The 22,187-nt window shown below is 38.5% G+C and overlaps 1 protein-coding gene across 4 annotated transcripts in view; it reads right to left on the bottom strand.

The window, feature by feature from the left end:
• LOC311435533 (centromere-associated protein E-like) overlaps positions 1-22,187 on the bottom strand; it is a 32,246-nt gene that overhangs the window by 7,457 nt on the left and 2,602 nt on the right. For 2 of the 4 annotated variants that reach the window (XM_084516641.1, XM_084516642.1), the window contains exons 6-32: positions 21,312-21,393; positions 21,037-21,104; positions 20,881-20,952; positions 20,137-20,188; positions 19,226-19,313; positions 18,918-19,044; positions 18,325-18,444; positions 16,774-16,932; positions 16,245-16,389; positions 15,900-15,997; positions 15,596-15,652; positions 15,350-15,517; positions 13,013-13,087; positions 12,625-12,753; positions 12,125-12,259; positions 11,381-11,558; positions 11,055-11,149; positions 10,039-10,353; positions 8,865-9,176; positions 8,501-8,659; positions 6,506-6,727; positions 5,497-5,655; positions 5,071-5,298; positions 4,213-4,350; positions 3,130-3,330; positions 2,901-3,047; positions 1,034-1,246 (exon numbers count right to left, since the gene is read on the bottom strand). In XM_084516641.1, coding sequence (XP_084372767.1) covers positions 1,034-1,246; positions 2,901-3,047; positions 3,130-3,330; positions 4,213-4,350; positions 5,071-5,298; positions 5,497-5,655; positions 6,506-6,727; positions 8,501-8,659; positions 8,865-9,176; positions 10,039-10,353; positions 11,055-11,149; positions 11,381-11,558; positions 12,125-12,259; positions 12,625-12,753; positions 13,013-13,087; positions 15,350-15,517; positions 15,596-15,652; positions 15,900-15,997; positions 16,245-16,389; positions 16,774-16,932; positions 18,325-18,444; positions 18,918-19,044; positions 19,226-19,313; positions 20,137-20,188; positions 20,881-20,952; positions 21,037-21,104; positions 21,312-21,393 — 3,942 coding nt within the window. The remainder of the gene's footprint in view (positions 1-1,033; positions 1,247-2,900; positions 3,048-3,129; positions 3,331-4,212; positions 4,351-5,070; positions 5,299-5,496; positions 5,656-6,505; positions 6,728-8,500; positions 8,660-8,864; positions 9,177-10,038; positions 10,354-11,054; positions 11,150-11,380; positions 11,559-12,124; positions 12,260-12,624; positions 12,754-13,012; positions 13,088-15,349; positions 15,518-15,595; positions 15,653-15,899; positions 15,998-16,244; positions 16,390-16,773; positions 16,933-18,324; positions 18,445-18,917; positions 19,045-19,225; positions 19,314-20,136; positions 20,189-20,880; positions 20,953-21,036; positions 21,105-21,311; positions 21,394-22,187) is intronic. The other 2 variants (XM_084516643.1, XM_084516644.1) reach the window with 2 other exon arrangements.

Below are 22,187 nucleotides of genomic sequence, written 5' to 3'. Positions count from 1 at the left end.
TTAGGACAACTGAAACATGACTACGAAAACTGCGTTCTCGTGTCCTATAGCAATGGCGTGTGAGACTTTCAGCTGGGTCGGCATTTTCTTCTTTCAAGGAGTCCACAAAAAAAGAGCTTAAAAGGCTAAGACAGCCTTCTACGTATCTAGACTTCGGTTTTCAAAGTAGTTTTGTTATACTGATTTTATCCTAGAGTTGTTAAAGGTATGGAGTATGTATCACTGTGCTAATTTAAAGCTTTACTCTAGCCGAGTAAATCTAATCTTCAAGCCTAAACATCTCGAGCATAAAAGTTGAAAAACATCTCCTGAAATAAGAAAAACATTAAATAGTCTCCATGAAGTTGGGAGATCACGTTCTTCAGAATATTTGTTAACATTTTTAGTTAATAGGTAATCCTAAAATACAACTACTTGATATTTTTATTACCAGAATTGTCACCCCATCATTGTTCCACACCACCAACCTAAACATTCACGGTAAATAAAGAAACTGAAACAAACCAAAAATACTATCTAGTTTGATGTGCTTCTGTTAATGCACACAAATTCTCTCTCAACCTCAATTTTTCCTGATAACTGGAATTTGTTTCTCCACTCAACTACAGATTGGGGAAGGTCTGCAAGACCATAGAAGTTAAACTGCTTGGCAACTTTTCAGAACAAACATGTTCCTCCAAGGCATCTCGCACATCCTTCCTCTCGGATGAAATATGTGCTCAGGGGTCCACAATTTCATTTACAGACCACAGAGTACTTCTTTTCACACCAATGGAAGTGGATTAACACTAATGAAATGTTGCTGTGCAAAGCAGCTGAACTATAGTCAAAAATTAAGGTTAGCTTATCTAAATAGCTCCAGTTTTCCAGGATTGTAATGGGCTTCGTGATTGCGTGACTTACAGAAAACAAAAATCAAAGCTTGAGCATATACACAGAGTCCTTGCTGTTAGTACTGAGAGCTTCTTGGAAAAAGAAAGCGTGAAACAAAGCAACGTGAAGCATCCACATATTCAGCATTTGAAGTCGGTACCTTGAGTCTGTCCAATAAACGCTGGAAATGAGTGTTTATTTTCTCATTTTCCATTTGAAGTCTTTTGACTTGCTTATTTTGTTCTGGTGAAAGCTGAGTCAGTATCGCAGCTATCACTGCTTTCTGGCTATTCAGATCCTCCTTCTTACGACAAGACATTGTGGAGAGACACTCATACCTCTTCTCCACACTTGGGAATAGCTCCAGAAGCTCCTAAATACAAATTAAGTAAATTCAGTCACAAGAAAGAAAGAGTCATTAGCTACGAACAGCAGCTTCACATCAGATTCCAGGATAACCCCTACAGAATGTTTTGGTTTTACGAAAAAGAAAAAAGCTAACAGGACTAGACCTTCAAGTTTTGACTTGCCACAGGAGCATGACAAAAGCACTACAGCTGGGTCTGAAATGGAATTTGTTGCCTGTTCACAAGTTCGCCACCGGGACTGCCCTCAGAGTGGGCTTTGAGTTGGTCTCCTGGGTCCTTTTGTGCGAGTCATGAGCAGGCCACGTAGGCCAAACAAGCTTCGAGGCGCTCCTAGTGAACTGCAGCTCAGATGAGATACATGAAGCTAGATTACACTTTAGGGCACATGTAACAGCCTAAATTCATTGGCCAGTAGCACCCGTACCAGAAACAGACAAGAGCTCTCTCATTACAATACCTGTTTTTCCCCCATCTTGTGCACTGAAGCAACGTGTGCTTTTTCAACATTAAAAGGAAACAAAGCTTTTATACAGCAGCCCAGAACGTTTTCAATAGCCATGGGTGGCTCGGCTCAGAGTGCCATCGCAATGACTTCTGTGGCGACAGCAACATTTTACAGAAGAAACTCCCCCAGGGCAGTTAAACTTCCTAGCATATATTCCCATAACCAAAGATTCCATTTTTTTTTTTGTACTGGTACCTGCACACACATCCACAAACACTAATAAGGTAGCGAGAGAGGCTGTGCTACCATAGGTTTAGCAATGTGATTTAAGTTTTTTTTCCCCCCTCCCCTAAAGAAGTTTCAGACTCCTTGTTTCTACCTGTGAAAGAGGTAGGAGCTCTCTAGTGACCACTAGGAAAGCTCCCAGCTACAAGTCAGAAGGGGAGACTACCATTAAAAGGTTATCAGCAGGTTTTTTTTGTTTTGTTTTCTTTTTTTACTTCCCTCATTATTAGTTCGTACTGCTGGTATAGCACAGAAACAGTGTGACTGGAGAAAGCTACGTGGCCGATTTCTCACTTTCGTTCCTTTCTTCACCACTCCTGGTGATGACTGAAGCAGCCCTCAGCGTGCTTCTGGCAGGTATAGAGTGATGTCTGATCGTGCTGCACAGACGTGCAGACTGCAATAAATACGATGGTAACCTGTAAAGTATTTCATACCTCCATAAAGCTGGTTTATTTAGGCTTTTGAGAGTTTAGTAATGGCTCTTGCATTTGTGAGAAAACATACTCAGGATTGTTAATTAACAAAGAATTAGAGGAACTTCTTATTTTGATGAGAGAAGCTATTTAGTGAAACCAATTTAATGGAAATCAATTTACTTTTGGGGGCGGGATGCACCGAAGAGAGAATTTGAGGGATTTTGAAAAACAAAACAAAACAGGGAAGCAGCTCCAAATAAAAATAGGTGATATCGGTGACTGGACAGTAAATCGAGCGAGATGTCTCAATTGAGAAGTTCAGTTTAACTTTCCCAGGACAGGCTGCACTGTCACCGAAGAGCAACCACAAACCAACCAATCCCGTGGTGTGTAGTATCTTAGCAAGAGATGCAGTCCCATTAGCACATGATGCGTGGAAGCAAGGTTTATGCTCTGGAACAAGTGGTACTAAGTTTTAACGTGTACCCTTACATAAACAGGGTAGTTTACCTTAATTCGCATGGTTTTTGCCTTCAGGCTGTCATCATCCGTCTGTTCTGCGTTATCCAGTGCATCCACTTGAACAGACGCGTCGCTCAGGCTTCTCTCTTTCAGTTTACTTAGAGCACATTCCAGTTTAGCACTCGTTTCAATATACTAAAATAAATACATGCATATTTAGGTACCATTCAAGAAGATAAATTATTCCTAACCCAGGTATGCAACTTGCAACACCAACCATCTCAGAGGATTTTTGCAATTCCACGTTGAGCTGGTCCCGCTCAGACCTGGTGTCCTGAAGAAGTTTTTGTAGCTCATCTTTTTCTTCACTAATGGATGAGATTTGTTCTTTAAGCTGAGAAGAATGACTAGTTCTCTCAGCCAATAGCTGGTCTTTTTCACTTGATACACTATCTAGTGTCTCAGTTAACTGTTGAATCTATAGTGATGGAGAAAAACAAGAACTGGGTTTGTCCTCGTCTCTACACTTCACTGTCAAGTACTAAAATTAGTCGTGTCAAATACGACTTCCAGTAATTCTAAAATTCACCTTAGCAGCAAGAGAAGTTTAAACATGAATCTCAGTTTTCTAATCACTCAAAAAATAAATAACAGAAATAGCATTACATCCAGAGAGCTCTACTCTAGTCAACTCTGGTTTCCACTAAAGCAAGAGGAAAACATGTAACGTAAATGCATTTTGACTGTTTCAGGAAAATCGAAAAACTAGCAAGAGACAAAGACAATTCCATAGTCCATCTATCTGTTCTAATCATTTGATCAACAACACATACGCCAGCTTGAAGCAATCCTTCGTTATACTGTTTGATCTACAAAGGAAGAGTTTGGCAGATGAAAAGCAAAGAAATTAAAACCGCAGAAAGATCGAGCTGGGAAGAGCCAAGTGGCGGCATTTGCTGAATAACAGCCAGTTTGAAAGCATGCAAAGCACCAAGGATTCGAAGCCCACTTAAGTTCAAACAGCCTATGTGGTGCCTTTTAAAGTCTCAACCAACACACACAGAGTCACCATCATATCAAACCCGGACAAGTTGGACAAATCTGTGTCCATTCCAGTGGAGCAGCCAACCCAGCTGGCTATAAGGTTGACACGAGTCCAGGATGGCACTTCTAAATATCGCTAAATAAACATTTACAAATCCTCTCGTGTTCATGCTTATGTCACACAACAGTGATAGGCTGACAATTTAAAATTAAATTGGGCTTGTCTTGAGCAAAAATTTAGCTCATCAGGGATGAAACGTCAGAAAACATAATTGTGGAGTAGCTAGCTAAAAACCAAAGCTCCTAAGCTCCTCACCTTACTTGTTAGGCTGTCCTGTACAATCTCTGACCTCCTCTGAACCTTTAACAGATGTTCCTCCCTTTCTTCAGCTTTGATCTTCTCATGGCTGAGGAGTTCTTGCTGCCGCTTCAATTCATTTTCTGTTTCAAGAAGCTGGAGTAAAAACAGAAAGAGATTTCACATATCCAAACTCAGATATTAGCTGAATCTACTTCTAACACACCAGACCATTCAATATTTCATACGAGTCAAAATACTTAACAGAAACAGAAGTTGCTTTAGTTTAAAAAGTTGCAGATTTTGTCTTTGAACATTTCTCCTAAATAAAACCTACCAACTTAGAATACTGATAAATCCTCTAGAGATCATCTCGTCCAGCTCCCCTGCTCAGGCAGGGTTGCCTACAGCGTGTTGCAGAGGCCCTCATCCAGGCAGCTGTTGGATGTCTCCATAGGACACTCCGCAGCCAGCCTGGGCAACCTGTTCCAGGGCTCTGTTACGAAGCTACTCTTTATCCAGAAGCAAAACAGAGATACGCAGAGAACTGCTCTGTTTCAGTGTCAGCTTTGGAACTCCAAAACGCACCACCAAATTCACAGAAATGCCCATTAAGCATTTGGGTAGCTGCATCCATGTTTTCTGGCTCTTCATTCCTTCCTAAATAAAGAGGTCTCAGATTTTTTGAAAGAATGCATCTTCGCATAGGTCCTTAATACAATTCCCCACAGAAATTAAAGCACACCAGTATCTGCAATTTGTACATATAACACTAATACTGGCAAGATAGCTGTTTTGAAAAACAGCTTTGAGATTCAGGCAGCCTTCTCTCCTAAACATTTATCGTTGTTCTACTTTAATCAAAAGATAAAGCACCTTATCAACACTCTTCTGCAGGTTAACCTCCAGTTTGTTCTTCTCTGCTCGAACAGCTTCCAGCATTTCCTCAAACTCATCTCTCTCCCATGCTAACACAGCGCATCTTTTCTCTAGTTGTTGAAGTTCATTGCCTTTGTTTTCACTTTCAGTCTTCTCTTTTAGTTCTCCCAGCAGCTGTTGCCTTTCCTTAGTTACCAAACTTAAGTCCTCACTCAACGCGTTTATCTACAAAAGTAGAAAAAACAATACAAAATCAACACGTGCTGTTTATCAACAGGATGGCACGGTCTACTAGCAAAAACTCATCTAGCAGACCTGCAAAACAGTACAAATTAAAATAGGTAGGTAGCTGTTATTCCCGTCAGTCCTTCAGGGGACATTCTCTAAATCAGCTTTAAGAGTTGCTTTTGTTAGCGTACTTGCCTTCTCTTTCAGTTTCTTTATTTCTTCAGTTAGTTCTTCTTCAGTCTTTTGCCGTTTCTCTTCTCCTTCTGCTATCAAGTTCTTCTGAATATCAGATTGCTCTTTATGATGCTTTAGTTCTTCCTGCAGACTTTCCATTTCTGTCAGAACTTCTGACAACTGCAGAACAAAGCGTGACACGGCTGATCACCCAGTATGTCTTTCTTCAATTTTACTTACAATTCTTGGGGCAACTGTCACCAGTTAAGGGAATGTTTTGTCAAGTTGTGCTGTAGCAAGATCTACAACTCTGAAGATTTCATCTTAGTTAACTGATTCTAGGTTTTGGAACAGTTAGGATCTCTGGTCTCTTACGTATGGATAGACTATCTGAAGTTTGCTCAAATTCATGAGAGCTTTTAATTCTTATGAAAGGCTCTGCAAATCTCTTAGGAAAGATTTACCAGACTTCCTTTTACCTACTTACTAGCTCCATTTTTGTTGACCGCACCTCAGGTTAAGTTTGTCTGAAATACTGTGTCAACATAAACACATTTTCAGGCAAGTACTTGGAACCTTGAAGTGCTACTCTGCCCCAAGACATCAGGAAGGAGAAATACATTAGATCATTTCTTTTCCAGGTTTAGATTTCTCTTGTTCCATTTATCCCGGACTGAAATGGTAGGAGACTTTAGCCCTTTGATCTCTGTAAACTCGTATTACCTTTACTGCTCAGTGCTAAATGCAAAGCTACCGGAGATGAAAAATGTCACAGAAACTTGTGCAGTGTTTGTCCGTCAGGCAGCAAACAACTGTTGCTAAACCCAGAGCGGCACGGTGACCAAAGGGGTGGTGAAATAAAATTAAGAAACAAGTTCCAAGATCCAGATTGGATGAGTAACCTACATTTAGTTTACTGCTTCTGAGAACAAATGAAGAAAGGAAGAGATACTGAACAGGCTTCACGACTCAAGGAACATAGTAGCATAACGTGTCTTTCAAAGAAAGATTAAAAGATTTAAATACATACTCTCTTCTTGCTTTCCTGACAGTTAGCCTCTAACTGGTCTCTCTCTGCTTTAGAGACCTCTACCATTTGCTGCAGTTCTTCTTTCTCCTGATTAAGTACAGCAATTTTCTCAGGCTCCTGACAGACGTGCTCATTCATTATTCTTTCAGCCTGTTCTTTTTCTGCAAGTAGCGTGTCGTACTCAGAAGAGACACGAGTCAGGTTTTCAGTTACTTCAGCGAGCTGAAAGAACAAATACCTGTTATTAATACTGCTGATCATTTCCAGCACAGGTGGAAATAATTTGTTAGTTTGGAAAAAACGTTACCATGCTATTTTTTTGTGTCCCAGTAACCAGGCTGATATAAGAAAAGTGCTACTGGATCACATTTCACAAGCATTATCTACAGGCGTTCATATAACGGGATCATTTTACAGAAGACATGCCCATTACTTTACTAAGGTAGAAAGCAAAGGATGACAACAATTTTGCTTAAAAGTTAGAAGCACTGAAGTTTGATTATCTCACTGGCAGAAGTGTGTAAAAATTTACAATCCACTATAATTCTACAAAAACAACTCCATTACTGTATCTGCAGCAGACAGGCTTGATTCTAACAAGCATTCATGTTTGTTTTTTTAAAGACCCAGTAGCTTCAGATATGAAAGCAAGTAGACACTAAGTTTATAAACAGCTTGTTCTTTAACTTGCTGCACTAAACTGCCATTTAGTTGCTTAAGTATCTGCAGAGTCACATAGCTGAAAGACAGCATGCTATTAGAGAAACGTTAAAAAAATTAAGACTTAAAATAAATTGAAGTCAAATAGCGGCATTGATGTCTAACGTTCTACCCTTCAGTACTAATGCATGTTTTGTTATAAAGGGTTGTAGCTTACAGGTCAAATTGCAATTCGGTCGTCTTTTCACTGCCTCTATTTTTATGGCTTTCTTTTGAAAAGCAACACAGGAAAAAAGGGAAAAGCTTTTAATTAAGCTTTATTACTACATTTATTGAACCCTTTCGACCTGAAGTCTGCAGAGGCCATGGGCTGCCCAACCTGGATAGAAATCTTATTTAATTTGCAGAACTACATCTGACCTTCTGCTTCAGCTCAGTTGTTTCCTTCAACGCCTCTTGCACTTTCAGGAGTTGACCTTCTTTCTCTGAACTACTTTCTTAAATACAAAAAAATTGATTCCTCCCTCCTTCTGTAGCATTTCTAGTATTAAACTGCTGTAATTAAAACAGGAAAAAAAATACTGAACGACCTTTGGCCTTTCTGTCGCCTGTTTTAAACTTTAACTTTTTAAGCAATCTCTTCTGCAACTAGCCACATTTTATTTAGAAAATGTCTGGGAGGAAGAAGCCAAATAAGAGAGGATCTCTTCACTTATTTTTATGCATCCACTCAAAAAAAAAAAAAAAACAACCGTGCAAATACTGAATTAATGACCGCTGACTTACTGGGTTTGGCAGCTGAAATACTTACTGCAGGCTAAAGTCCAGTCTCATGTTTTACAGGTTGTCCTGACAAAGAAATTGCCCCTGAAGCAACTGCACAAGAAAATATTCTCAGCACCCTTCCTTGCGAGTTGTACCCAAGCATAAAGACATGGGTTCAGTTTCTGCTCTGTGCTTGGAGCTCAGCTGCCATTTACAACCACTTGCTAGACTTCTTCTCACTGGGACCTGAGTGTTACAAACCATAAAGCTTATGGCAACTCGTCTCTTCTTCCCTTTGTCATCTAATGCCACCACTCAGGTCGGCAGCTCTGGAACACGCCAGTTAAGCACAGATTTATTAGCGTACATCAGCAGATGCTGACCTCTCTGTAGAGCATCAAGCTGGGAAGGCTTGGATCAGACAGTACACCTTTGTCACACGCTTTCTGCCAAAGGTGTAGAAATTTAAGGGCAAGCAGCAGAGACTGCAGGGACGTTAACCAGGCTTATTTTCACACTTGTTCAAAGCATTTTCCAATACAAGTTTTGAATGATGATATATCACCTCACCTGTCTTTCAAGGTCACTGATGGTTTTCCTTAGCGTCTCCTCAACACTCAGCATCTGAGACTCTTTTTCAGAAAGGCTTTTCTCCAATTTCTTAACAGTTTCCTGGGACTGCTTCAAAGAACTCTGTGCGTTTCTCAGTTCGTCATGCGCTAAAATGTTCTTTAGAATAAAAGGAAGAAAATCCACAAGAGAGAAGCTTGAGGTATTTTGCCACATTACTAAGGACTCCTTGAATAAAAACAAAAAGCTCCACAAAAAACTCCACTCTCCTAATCCCCTATGTATTTCAATATTGTTTATAACCGTTCTTATATTCTTGCCCCTTAACATGTACGGTCCACTTCAATAAAGGCAGAATTCCTACCATGGAAACAGTGTCCTTGATATCTTCACTGAGCTGGTCCTTCTCAGCTTGGAGAGACTCCTCTCTTTGTTTCAGGTCATCTCTTTCCTGAGTGAGAGCTTTTATTTCTTCCCGACATCCACGAAGCTCTTGAAGAACTGCCTGTAACTCTGAATCCTTGGCCTCCAATCTCGATTCCATAATCTTCTCTTGCTCCTTTAATTGTTCCATTTCATTTAGCTTCTGCTGAGTCTGCATAAGATCCTCTCTGACACCAAGAAGATGCTCGTGCTCTGCTGTCTTTTTTTCCAATTCTTTCATTTTGTTAGAGAGCTTTGGTTTGTAAAGGGAAAGACCAGACGCTTTCATTGTCATGCAAAACAGCACGCTGCATACATGTTTTCACAGACTCACGTTAACTTAGAAATGATAGCATCCTCTCACTCTTCAGCAAAAGAACAGAAGTTTCCCTGTTTCACTTTAAGCCTCCACTTACATTCTGGCCCCGTTAAATAAGCATCTGTTTCTGGAAACCTTCTGATGGTTTCTCCCTAGCAGGAAAAGCCTTGCTAAAACACAACACACGTGACACTGTAGCCTAGCTTAGGAAGCAATCAAATCTGTAGCTGATCACGACAGCCATAGCACTACCAAAAGGCTCGTCAGAAATACATGCAGCTTTAGTTTCCTTTTCTTCTAAAGAATGTTCCTCCCCCCCACCTTTATATTCCCCGATTAATGCACTGGTTTTCTCTGGTTTGAAAGATCTGCCCTTTTGTTTCTTTTAAAGCAGAATCCTAAACGGTTCCCTGAGGAGAAACCTTTGTTTCTACGATTTCAGAGAGTCGTAGCTAGATATTCAAAATATATTTTCATAATAAATAACATTTGAATAATAAACTTAAATACGATTTGCCCTATAAATAAACTTAAGAATGGGAAAAGAAGAATTAGAACTAGAGAACAGAAGAACACAGCCTGCTGTAAACTATATGTTTCTTTCCCCATGAAGGACCGTTTTGATGCATAAGCCTGTGACTGCACATCTGGCAAAGAACAAGTAATATCCACTAACACTACAAGAATTTCAGCTGCAATGTTATTTATACATTCAAGATCACTTGGAGAAGTGATTTTAATACTACGGAAGAACTCTTTGCATCTTACATGTCTAAAGGATCAAGATGACACTGACCTCCGATTTCACATCGTCCAAGGCTGTTTCATACTCTTCTGCTTCTTTAGATAGATGTTCTATCTGGAGTTTCATTTGTTCGCTGTTCTCCGACGCAGCTACGTATTTTAGTTCTAGTTCTTCATGCAGCTGTTTAAGTGCTACATATTCCTGATCGCAGTTCTCATACTTAAGCTGTGCATCTGCTAGGTCTTCTTTCAGTTTTCCAATTTCTTCAGTCATACACTTCAGTTTAACTTCATTATCAGCTGCCTCAGAGAGCAGCTTTTCTCTATCCAGTTCTAGTAAGCGTAGCTCCTCACATTTTTCGAGAGTCTACGAACAAAAGAAAACATCAACAGCGTTTTCTAAGTCAGTATTTATCACAACTATATAATGAGAAAACCAAAACGTGTCCATATGCAGGCTTTGGAAACAAACATAGGCAAAACACAGAGCACAGTATGGTGCTAGACTTCAGACTCTCCCCAACAAAATAAAACCCAAATGTATCTTTGAACAACAGGGATGATGGTAAGCCCCATTGGGTTCAAAAAGACAAACTAATTATTTTTTTTTAGACATTTAAAACTTTTTTTAATATATCTGAGCTAAGAATGGATTAATACTCCTAGCTATAGCAAGGCAAATAAGCAAGCTTTGCACTAGAAATTTACATTAGTTATTAGAAATTTACATTAATTAGTTATAGCAGACTTTATGACTCAGCATGTGATCTTTGATATTTTTCTTGAATGCAAATATCAGATACCTGATGGAAAGCACCTTAATGGCTTTTTTTTTTTTTTTGAAGAATTTCATGTTATTTGATTCAAGACTACTTTTGTCTTTAAGAGGCCTATTAGATTCTAATGTGTGATATTCTAATGTGTAACTCGGGAAGCACAATATAAAGAACACGTAAGGAAGCCCAGCTCCAGAAAAATCTAATTTTCTCCAGAATTTTTTTTGTTTAGCTCTCTCTGCTGCATCTCAACACTATTTGGTAGAGACTGAAATTCTGGTAGCTCTTTTACTTGTTTTCGTAGGAGTGCATTCTCTTCCGATGCTTTTTCTAGCTCCGCTTTTATATCAGATGCCTTTTTTTCCAGCTCCACAACAGAAAGCAAATCTAGAAAAATGAACACATTTACGTTAGAAAGTGTGAGGGTAGAAAAGCAGGTTTTAAATTAAGCAGAAGAGGTATAATGCACTCTGAACGTCATAGACATTAAAGTCTAGAAAAGTGTATTTTGTAATGATCAAACATTAGAGCCAAAATCTTCCCTACCACCCACCTCAGTGGGGAAAGGGAGAAGGGGCAAGGGATGGGAAGAGAGCACCAACTCAAACCGAACAGTACCTTTTGGAACTTTACCCTCCATCAGTGCAGTTAACCTTGTGTTTTCTTGAAATACAGACTGCAATTCTTTCTGCAAGTCAGCTTCCATCTTTTTGTAGCTGGCTTTTCCTGCTTCTATTTGACTTTGATAGAGTTGCACATCCTTTTGCATTTGCTTGTAATTACTTGAGAGTTCATTCTTCAGGAAGACAAAACAACGTGCAGTTCACACACAAAATCCAAGCCTACTTGCTTAACAGTTCAACATTGCATCCCATCACATTTCCTGTTGTTGCCCTGAACAACTTGGATCATGATCAATACAACAGAAGTCGCAGTTAAAGAACTTAATTCCTGTTAGAGTGCTAACCAAGATGTACCTTACATTAGAGGTTGAACCATAACCGCTTTCCCCATTTCATTTTTACTCCGTCAAAGCTCAAAGCACGGTCCACCCCACTTTCCTGCATTCATCTCACTGGTTTATTCCCTGGGAAAAATCAGACTTGGAGTCTTCTCTCCCAGGAACTCCCCAAACACTATTGCTTTATACTCTCCATACTGATAGACTGCACACTTACACCTGCACAACAAGCCTCTAATATCTTTTCATCTTTCTCCTAAGACCTCTTTTCCACGAGTTCCAGAGTGAAAACATCACTTGGAGCACGAGCCACTAGCCAAATCTTGTATTTACTGATTGTAAGACAACAGTACCTCAACCGTATTTGGTACAGCAACAAAAGTGGTTTAACAAATACTTGCCATTTTCTCCTTCAGCTCCAAATTTTCAGTTCTGAGAAAAGAAGACTCTTTTTTGGCATCCAAGGCTATAGCTTCACTATCTAAGAGGGATTTGGTCAACTGTTGAACTTCCTCAAGTAGTTGACCGAAATCTCTCTGAAAGAGAGGAAAAATAATTAAAAAGCTAAAACAGGCCATAACAAAGCAAACTTGATCATTAGAATACAGCTAAAGTACAGAAGAGACTTTGTGAACATGGTTCATTATCTGAGCTCTGTCCTTCTGCTGTTCCTTTTAGATGGAGTGAAGTGCAACCTTTCCCATAGCTTTACTTCACCAGAGCATTGCTGTATAAAATAAGCTTCTTGCAGAACTGTTGATGTAGCCAGTGTTTTAAGCTTCAAAATATAGCTAATTTGCTTGCCAGCAGATTTCAACTAAACTAAAGCTATAATTATATTTAACCCATACCCAACAAAGTAAAATCCAACATAGCCTCGCAACCCCAGAAGAAAACTCACATTTACAGCTGAAACAGACGCGTCCTTTTTTTCCACTCCTGCTTTCTGCAATTCTTCCACACGATTCTGCAACGTCTTTATTTTGTTCTCTTTCTCTTTCAGCTGTTCCAATTTGGAGCTTATTTCTGCCTAAAAGTTACAGGAGAAAAGGGAAAAAAAAAAACACAAGGGAAAACCTAGTTCCATTTTTTTTCTTCAGGTAGAAATCTAACAGAAAACTTAGTAACGCTTATTATGTAAGATTGAGTTTATAAATATCCCCTTTACAGCTGGTAAGACTAACCAGAGCCCTGTAAGTCTAGACTGTCCATAGTAGGTAAGAGTATAACCAACACAAACCAAACAACGTTCCAATGTCTTACTGCATGCAAGCTTGAGACAGACTCACCTCAAGTTCTACATTGTGCGCTTCCACATTTGAAACTACATTCTTTAGGCTGGTAACTTCATGCATTAGTTCTGTCTGTGGAGCAAATTGAAGCAAAATTGCAGAGGAGGTTAGAAAGCGACCACAACCAATGGTATTAGCTGCCATCGCCACGAAAATAAGCAAGGTCTACCTTATGTTTTCTTTCCTGTTAGTCAGCAAACCATATCTATGTATATGTATTTAAACAGGTACAAAGCAAGCTGCTGCACCCTTTCAAACTGATAGATAAGATGCAAAGCTCCATTTCGGCTTCCCAGCAAACTGAAACAATTCAAGTCCAACTTAATTTTAAACAGCTCAAGAAGTGAAAGCAATGTGATCAAAGCCATTTCATGCACAAATCTGTAAGGTACGAAACTTCAGATTGGTCACGTTAAGCAGCTTTTTACAACACAGTGCAGCTATCTAATGCAATCTATTCAGTGACAAGAATTAGGAAGTGTCAGAGCTGAGGTGAAGTAAGCAAGCCAGAAACACGTTCAAGTTGCATCCTCTGAAAGGAGGCACAAGTAGAAGACTACAGAGAAAAGCTACAAGCATAGGGAGGAGGAAACCTAACCTGTAATTTTCAGGTCAGAGGAGAGCTGTAGAAATAGCACCAAACTACCTGTTAAAAGTCACTTCCTGTCATTATTCACAGTAGAGTTTACCTCTGTGTGTCTGCCGGCTGAAATTGATGATTTCAGCCAAATCTGCTCAGCAAAGGAGGTGACCTGTCACTTGTGCTGTAATTACTTTGCTACACAGGTGTCAAATGCTTACATTTTAGGGACTATCTTCAGATACGGATCTGAAGGTATGATTTATTCAAAAAGCAGTTCTTGCAACTTAAGGTACTTTAGACTATTTGTCATTAGACACACAGGGACAATTTTTCAGGGACAATTCTAACAGGATTTGTTCAATGTTGGCTTCAGAATATACCTATACATTTTTGTGGGGAACACAAATAACAGGTGAGGCTGTTAAATTGTAACCTGAAACAGGGCGAAAGGATGCAACTTCAGTTCAACCTTAGCATCATGGTAAGAGGATATGAAACAGCCTAGGGCGTGCAACCAGTCTGCAGCCAACACAGCAAAGAATCAGCTCCTTCTGGAAAAGGTATTAGGTAAGATGTTGCAGGAAGAACGGCCGAAGACATGACAGACACCAGTAGGGTCAGATCATGCTCCATTTTATTACCCGAATAGCCTGACTTTTCTAGGGAACTTAAACGGGAGGAGAGTGTCTCACACAAGATTATTGGTCAAAAGCACTCAGACAAACAGCTACAAGAAAACAACCCCACCTGCAAGAAAACAACCCCCTTGTGATTAGCAGTCACGTAGACCTTGTCCTTGAAGCCAGCTACTGGCAACAATATTTGTCTGAATTCCTCAATTGGGCAGTGTGGGAACACTGTCATGGGGACTTGGTTTGCTCAGCTGCAGCAAGCCGTGGGATCTTTGCTGTTCCAAAAATCCCTCAACAGTAAGAAATGGAACAAAGTACACCCATGTCTCAATACCTCAAATGTCTCTTCTCCTTCTGTAACTTATTTGACAGACTAGCCCTTGGGCAACTAGAACGTAATGCCTAAATAGATGTATGTATTACTTGTAACAGAATTAGAGCATAGAAAGAAAACAGACATTTGGACAAAAAAAGATATGTCCACAAAAAGCACGAGGAGGTGAAAGGAACTGGAAGTCTGCATGTCCTATCTCATATTATCCACTAGACAGAATGTTCTGACTTTGTGGCACAAAACAGCTTTTATTTTTTCCTTTTACAGACATCATCATTCACGCTATGACCGAGTTAAACAATGTTTAAGGTTAATGCTGACATAGCTCTGATCTTTGTAACTCACTGAACTGTCCTGTACAAGAAACGAGTATGCTTATTAAGCCATACTTCACTAACTTCAAAATACTCCATAGCCTATTTAGTAACAGCGCGTTTATTACACATTGGAAAGGGAGAACCTCTTGCAGAAATCTAGACCATTCATGTATTACATATACATGCGCACAAAAAATATAGTGTGGATACACACAAATATATACGTGTGTTTAACTAGACTTCCTCTAGTTAAAATTCAAAAATGAAATATGAATTTAAATAACATTCAAAGTTTAAATACGAGTTTTACACTAAGCGCATTTCAAATCCTGGATTCTTTCATTCTGCTGTTGAGCGCAACTTAGCACCACCTGTGAATAAACATCCAAGTAGATGTATACTGACTTAACTCTTCCAAAAAATTGAGCATACAGAATTCTTATCTATCTGTATTTCAGTGCACCTTACCTCATGCTCTTTTTGTGTTTGCTTTTCCAGAGTTTCAAATTCTTCGATTTCCATCTTTTCCTTCAGTTTCTCCTTCATTTCATTTATTTCTAATTTCAGCTGTTCATTTTCTAATACGAGTTTATCGAAGTTAGCTTGTAGGACATTGACTTCACTTACAGCAAGGTCCTAAAAAAAGACAACAAACTTGAGGAGAGGTTATTGGGATTTTGGTCTTATTTTTAAGACAGTAATGGACAGGCTTACCTTTTCTAGTGTTGAAACTTCACAGCGTTGCGTAGATTCTTCAAAGAATTTCAGAGTCTAGAAAGAGAATCACTTCTAGTTAACTGATGTACAAGCCGAAGCAAATTTATTATATTCCTTGTTGCTTGTCTTTTCACTGCTAGTCCTGTTTAAATACCAAAGCTCACTAGCCCATTCTCCACAAAAACATCCCACAACTTCAAACAGATCGTCGATGCCCTAAAGAAGGGTAAGGCTGACCTTACTGAGAAGCATGGAATGTGTAGACACCATGTAAGGCCAACTGAAGAGATTATGAAGTTACCCAGTTCATGTTAGGTCCAGGAGTCCACTCTGTATCCGAAATTTGATCGGGAAGAGTTAAACATTGGTTGTCATTTTCAGAACTCTCAGAAAACGTAGCTGAAAAGGAAGATGAGTTAGAAATAGAGTGAGAGTACATTTTAAACTAGACATCAAGAGTTCTGTCAAAGATTTCATCGCATCAGAAATAATCATTCAATGGCAGTGATGTAGCACAGTGAGTAACATTTCTGAATCTATACATTTAGATTTATAAGCAAGGGATTATTCCTCATTTTCAGGTCTTCATTTCAAAGCTGCCTTGCAGAATTTTCTTGTTCTCCTTCCGCCCCACAAAGATACTTACAACCCTCTCCATCTGGTAGGAAAGACAGGGACGCTTTCATTTTTTTTGTTTCAGTCAATTCCGTTTTTTCAAAGTCTTCAAAATAATTCACATTCTTCTGGTTTATTTTACCAGGAGCCCATGTAACTCTTCTTCTCTTCTTGGCCTTCAAAAAAATATTAATTTTAAAATTTTATTTATAGAAAATGGTGATCTAAGCACTACGTAGAGAGTAGATGTTGTATAAGTTACTGCTACAACAGTCCTGCAGGCTAACCTACAGTATCTTCTGCTTTGCAGTTTCTTCAAAACTGAACTACAGCACGATTATTTGTAAGCAAAAGTCTTGTTCAAAATTGAATGAACGCTTACTCACAAGTTATTTAAGACGTTATTCCTTAAAAGTGTGAAAATTGAGCACAAACACTTAAAATTGGTTGGGGCATACTGAAAGTGAAGTCTCAGGACTGCATAACTCAAACTTATTCTTCATTTTCACAACGACTCTATGTAAGATTTAACAAACAAGATCTGTAACAGCTGCTCTTACTTTAATATCCTGTTTTGCTGAAAACGAGGCAGAAGTCACCAGCATCTCAGTTAAGTTTCGTATCCTATCCTCCTGCACTTTCTGAAGAGAATTTTTTTCTTCCAGCAACTGGGCCAGTTGATCTTTTTCCACCGCGTGAAGTTGAGTCTTCAGAGACACCTTCCATAAAAAGATCAATCATTGACATAAAGAGTACGAACTACTGGTACAAGAGATAAGGTATTATTAGTAATTAAAGATGACACCACGTACATATATTCTTCTAAGCCTGGAAGAGCTGTCTCTAGTCTTTAAGAAAGCAACTGACAATTTAGTCCACAATTTACCCATAGACTTAGTATTTGAAGTCTGTATGTGCAAGTATTTAGAAAAGCAAAACAATATAGCTACAGACTTCTCTAGGAATTTAAAACATAGAGACAGAGAAAGCATGCTTTCAAATATAACAGTTTAAGCTCACCTTTCTACAGAGCCTGAAGCTCTTTCATAGCTATGATTTAATTGTCACAAAACAATATGCTTCTCTAATGCCAGCAATGTCTCGAAATTTGGGGTACTGATCATTTATTCTGTTGTAAAGCAACTGCATTGCAGTAACTAGTTATTTGACAGCTTAGTTATCTTGCGATAATTAAGTATTTAGAGATGAATACACGCAATTTCCTAATAACCTCTTCTGGACTCAACAGAAGTACTTTCCTGACTACGTAATGTTATAACAGAACAAGCATACCACTAGGTGGAAATCTATACTTCAAATTCATTTTTTAAAGCCAAATTTTTCCTTAATCTTTTTCTATAACTCTTCCTGCCCCCCCCCCAAAAAAAAATATTGCTTTGATTTAAATCATCGAAAGATGCATCACATCTAAGTTGCGATTTTCCCATGCTTTACACATTATGATGCATTCTCTTAGAACACCTGCAGGATTCTCATCAACACTGTATTGGCTATTTTGTTTGTTGTTTGTTTATTTTGAGCAAGATGAATGAGACTACACTGTATGGTGGGAAGTCTCAAGTCATCCACTTTTAAAACATATCTTCAACATATACATGACAGACTTTGCCACTGATCTTACACAGCTGCAGCTTAGGCTGAACATCAGTTAGGAAGGAGGAAATAATCCATTTGGAACCTTCAGTTATAATACAGGAGGTTATTGAGCGTCAGTTAATTATTGCTTTCGTTTGTAGCACTATTGAAGTGTACTATGAGGCACGATAAGTTTCTTAAACTCTCTCACCTACAAAAACATCCGTCAGTCAGTTGGCCTCATTTAGCGTTAGCTTTCACCCAGATACACTGGTCATTATCAATTGCTTTACCTTTCGCTTTGTTTTCAATTTGTATTCTCTGAATATAAGCAACAATTACCAGCTTAAAGGGTTTCCCCACCCCTCCAGATTTAACTGGTCTTGGTTTAAAACAGTTTCCAAAGAGCTACCACTGTAAATATACAAAAGTACGTGTGCGGGTATATACACACACACACTATATATGCACACAGGCACATATAAACTATAAATTTTACTGTATTTATTACATACTTCCTCCAGCTGCTTTTTCAAATCCAGAATTTCTTTGCGATATCTCTTCAGGAGGGCATCATCATTAAGAACTTCATTGACTTTTGGAGTATTCTTCATTCCTTTGGCTGTATTGGCAAACTGGAAGAGCAACCATCATCTCTCACGGACAACGGTTAAAGAACAAATGCATCAAGAGACGTATTTTCTCTCTTATTTCCCAACAGAGAGAAGGGAACAGTTGAATGACAGAAAAGAGTGCTTAAGCAAAACCACACCTAATTAGTTTTCAATATAAAGATCTAGAGAGCACCAAAAGGAAGACAATCCTGCCTAAAGTTCATCACTAGTTCATTTACCCTCTCTTCTTGTAGAAGCTGTCTAAAACGTTGTCAGACTGCCAAAAAGCTCTAGCTAGCCAAACTAGTACAACAATGGGACCGAGAGAACGCGCAGAGTACAAAATAGACACATTTCATGTCCCAAGTGCAGAGGACCTTTAGAAGGTTCCAGTGACTAAAGAACCCTGCCCGTCACATTTTTCCCCCACCCCAAGCCAACAATATTAAAGTCTAGAGGCAGAATGATGCTCGACAACCGGCAAGAAGGTTTACCTGAAGAGTACTGAGTGTTTCATCAAAGGAAACAGGAGTGATTGTACAAATAATAACCGTCTTAGCATTTCCTCCAAGAGAGTTCTGTAGAATTCGAGTCAGCTTGCTGTCTCTGTAATTTATGAAACTGAGGGGAAAGTAAGAAAACAGATTTAAAAAGTCATTTTTCTATGAAAAAACACTATTGTCTTAAGGTGACAGAACATTTAGGAGAGCTATATAGAATACTATTTGATGTCTAAAGAGATTTAACTTCTTAATTTATCAGTGACTTGTCCAAAAAGAGGTATGTCAACACAAGCACTTACCCAGAAGGGTCGTCACAAAGCTTTTTGATAACTTGGCCCAGAATGAACAAACTCCGATTTATATTGCAGCCTTCTTTCAGTCGGACACCTAGGTATTACACAGTATTTTATTTCTTGAAGATGTATCTAAATGTTGTTTTATTCAACATGTCAAGGTGTTGTGTTATGTTATGCTCAGAGGGGTTCTCCAGAGTTAAATCTCCAGTACCAAAATGCACTGTGACACAGCAGCACCCAGTATCAAGTCTTTTAGAATAACCCAAATGAATCAAAGTCTATCACAAATGAGCATTAATAGTCTTCACTTAGTAGGTAGTCAGGGCCAGAGGAATGTGAATTTTGTTTACAAAGATTATTTTGTATTTAGACATTCAATTAATATTGGCACTTGCAAAAAACAAAAAACAACAATAGAATCTAAGTGTACCAAACCAGCCTTAGATTCAACTTTCAGGGTAGTTACACCTTTTAAGAGAGGATATTAACGTGTTATTCTCAGATTATGATTTATTTTCTTTAATAAAGGCATTTTTGTTCTTCATGCTGTCTTTTTAACTAAGCCTGATCGTTAACACAGTGAGCTATCTACTTACTCTTCAGCTTCATATATTTATTAACAGTCCGTACAAGCTTCTAATGATTTCTTTACTACAGATTATTCATCTTCATTATATTAGTACAGCCTACAACTTTTGCTGGACCTGCCGGTCCAGAAAAGCCATGTAACTACACAATTGTCTGCACTTTACAGCTTTTGTTATTTTCCTGAGCAGATCCTCACCTGCCAAGTGGAAAATACATTACTTAGAAATAACAACATCACATGGATAGGAGCTTCCTTTCCATCACAGCCTCTCATTAAACCTTAGAGAACAGAAATTGTCATAAGGAGAACTTCATTCAACACTCACCTTCAGATCCTGTTTGACTAGCTCTCTCACTGCCTGCCAGATCTACCAAGTTCTGCAACATTAAACGTTTCACGGATTAGTGCTGGGGGTAATTTAATTTTAGATCCTCTTAATTCTATGAAATTCTTAGCACAGATTTAAAATATAGCTATGCTTTGGGAAGAAATAGGAAAAAAACAAACAATTGCTCTCTCATTACTGGAAGAGATACGCAACTCCACAACATTTCAAAAAAATATTTTCAAAGTGCCTAAGGAGATCAAATAAGGTCATAGGAACTCTATTAATAGAATAGAATTCCTATATAGAATTTTTCTTCATAGAAACTCTATTAGTAGAAGCTTTAACGTTTGCTACTTCAGAATTATTTCACTGGGTTTGTCAGTGATCAGGAACACTCAGAGGGTAAGCTATGTTTGACAAATATGTGGACACACGCTGACAATAGTCCCTTACGCTCCTGGGGAGGACATCACACTCCTCAGTCCAGCATGTATTGTCTAGGAACTCTAACCACACCAACATTCCCTCTGCTGGGAGGATATCCTCCAGATAATGCCCCAGTAGTCTCCGTCTATACAGATGATCAGAAGCATGATTTATGTCCAAGAAGCATCTGATAGAAATTAACAACAAAACATGCTTGCAATGTCGTTCTAAAATAACATTTTTCTCACAGGCAAGCTGGAACAGTAAACTCCCTGCTTAAATGCCTACTTAACAACTTCTTAGAGTACTTCTTACCAAGTGCGACACCATCACTGCTCCATCACAGTTTGCATTTGCAAGGTCACTTCGCTCTCGGCTTTCAATTATCTAGCAGAAGCAGGCACAATAAGCTTTTGTCACTTCAAATATTTAGTAAAACAAAACAACCTTCTCATAGGAAAAGGCTTTTACCATTCTGAAGATGGTGTGAGAACGGCTGCTGTGTTCATTCATTTTTGTTTCCCCATAATGGCGATTTTCTGTCAAAAAAGAGTACTAGAAATACTTCTGGTTCTGAAACACATGTGTAGAAATACAACCCAATAAACTGGAGATAAAAGACAAGGACAGCCTTTAAGCTCGCAAGCAGCAATTTCTGAATATTATCTCAAAGACACTCGGGATTCTAGATGTATACAATTCAATACTTTCCTAAAATATCAGCTGACACTGGTTAAACAACTTACTTTCTCCTTTCCTGATCCATTCCATAACCTCTTGTGGGGAAACAACCACCTCTTCAGTGAGGTCTTCTACAAATGTATTTCTCTTAAACAAAGCAAAAAAAAAAAGGTAAAAACGAGTAATAAATAACTTACTGAAATTTATACTTCACTTGAATACATTAAGGTAACATTACCAAGAATTATGACTGTACTTTTAAAGGGAAGTGAGATTAGTTGAATGTATTTTTGCATTAGTTTGCCTCTTGAAAAAAGAGAGGAAAATTTAGACCTATAACAGTATAACCTATATTTACATATATTTATATATATTTACATATATTTATATATAATATAACCTATATTTACATATATATTTATAACCTATATAACAGTATAACCTATATTTAGACCTATAACAGTATAACCTGAAGAGACAAAAACCAGAGCTCCAGCAACCATCCTAAAAATTACATCAGTAAGGGAGATTCCCTCAGAATAGGCCCAGAAAGATGTATCTGGAAGTGTTATAAGGCCATAATCATGGAGCTTATACGTCTCCGCTCTTCCCAGATTCTAAAAGCATTGATCCAAATAATTAAAAAACAAAAACAGTTTGTCACAAAGCTTGATATCAAGAACATAACGATAGCATTATTTTATTTTTCCCTACAGATTATTTTACTGGATAGTACCACTCTGATAACTTTTCTGCGATTTCAGTAGAAGAAAATTCTATCCACTTTGTAGATGACATACAGAGCTGCTTTAATAGCATCTTTCTATCTTTTGAAGACTTCTAATGCATTGAGCTAGGGAATCAATACCATGTTTGTAGTTCCACTAGCTAGAAAAATCCCAAGTATTCACTGTTTTTGTTAAATAAAATACACTCTCTTG

Source organism: Aythya ferina (assembly GCF_964211825.1).
Source record: "Aythya ferina genome assembly, chromosome: 4".
Classification (NCBI taxonomy): domain Eukaryota; kingdom Metazoa; phylum Chordata; class Aves; order Anseriformes; family Anatidae; genus Aythya; species Aythya ferina.
The sequence above is the reverse complement of the archived record's forward strand: the minus strand, read 5'-3'. Positions and strand labels throughout refer to the sequence as shown.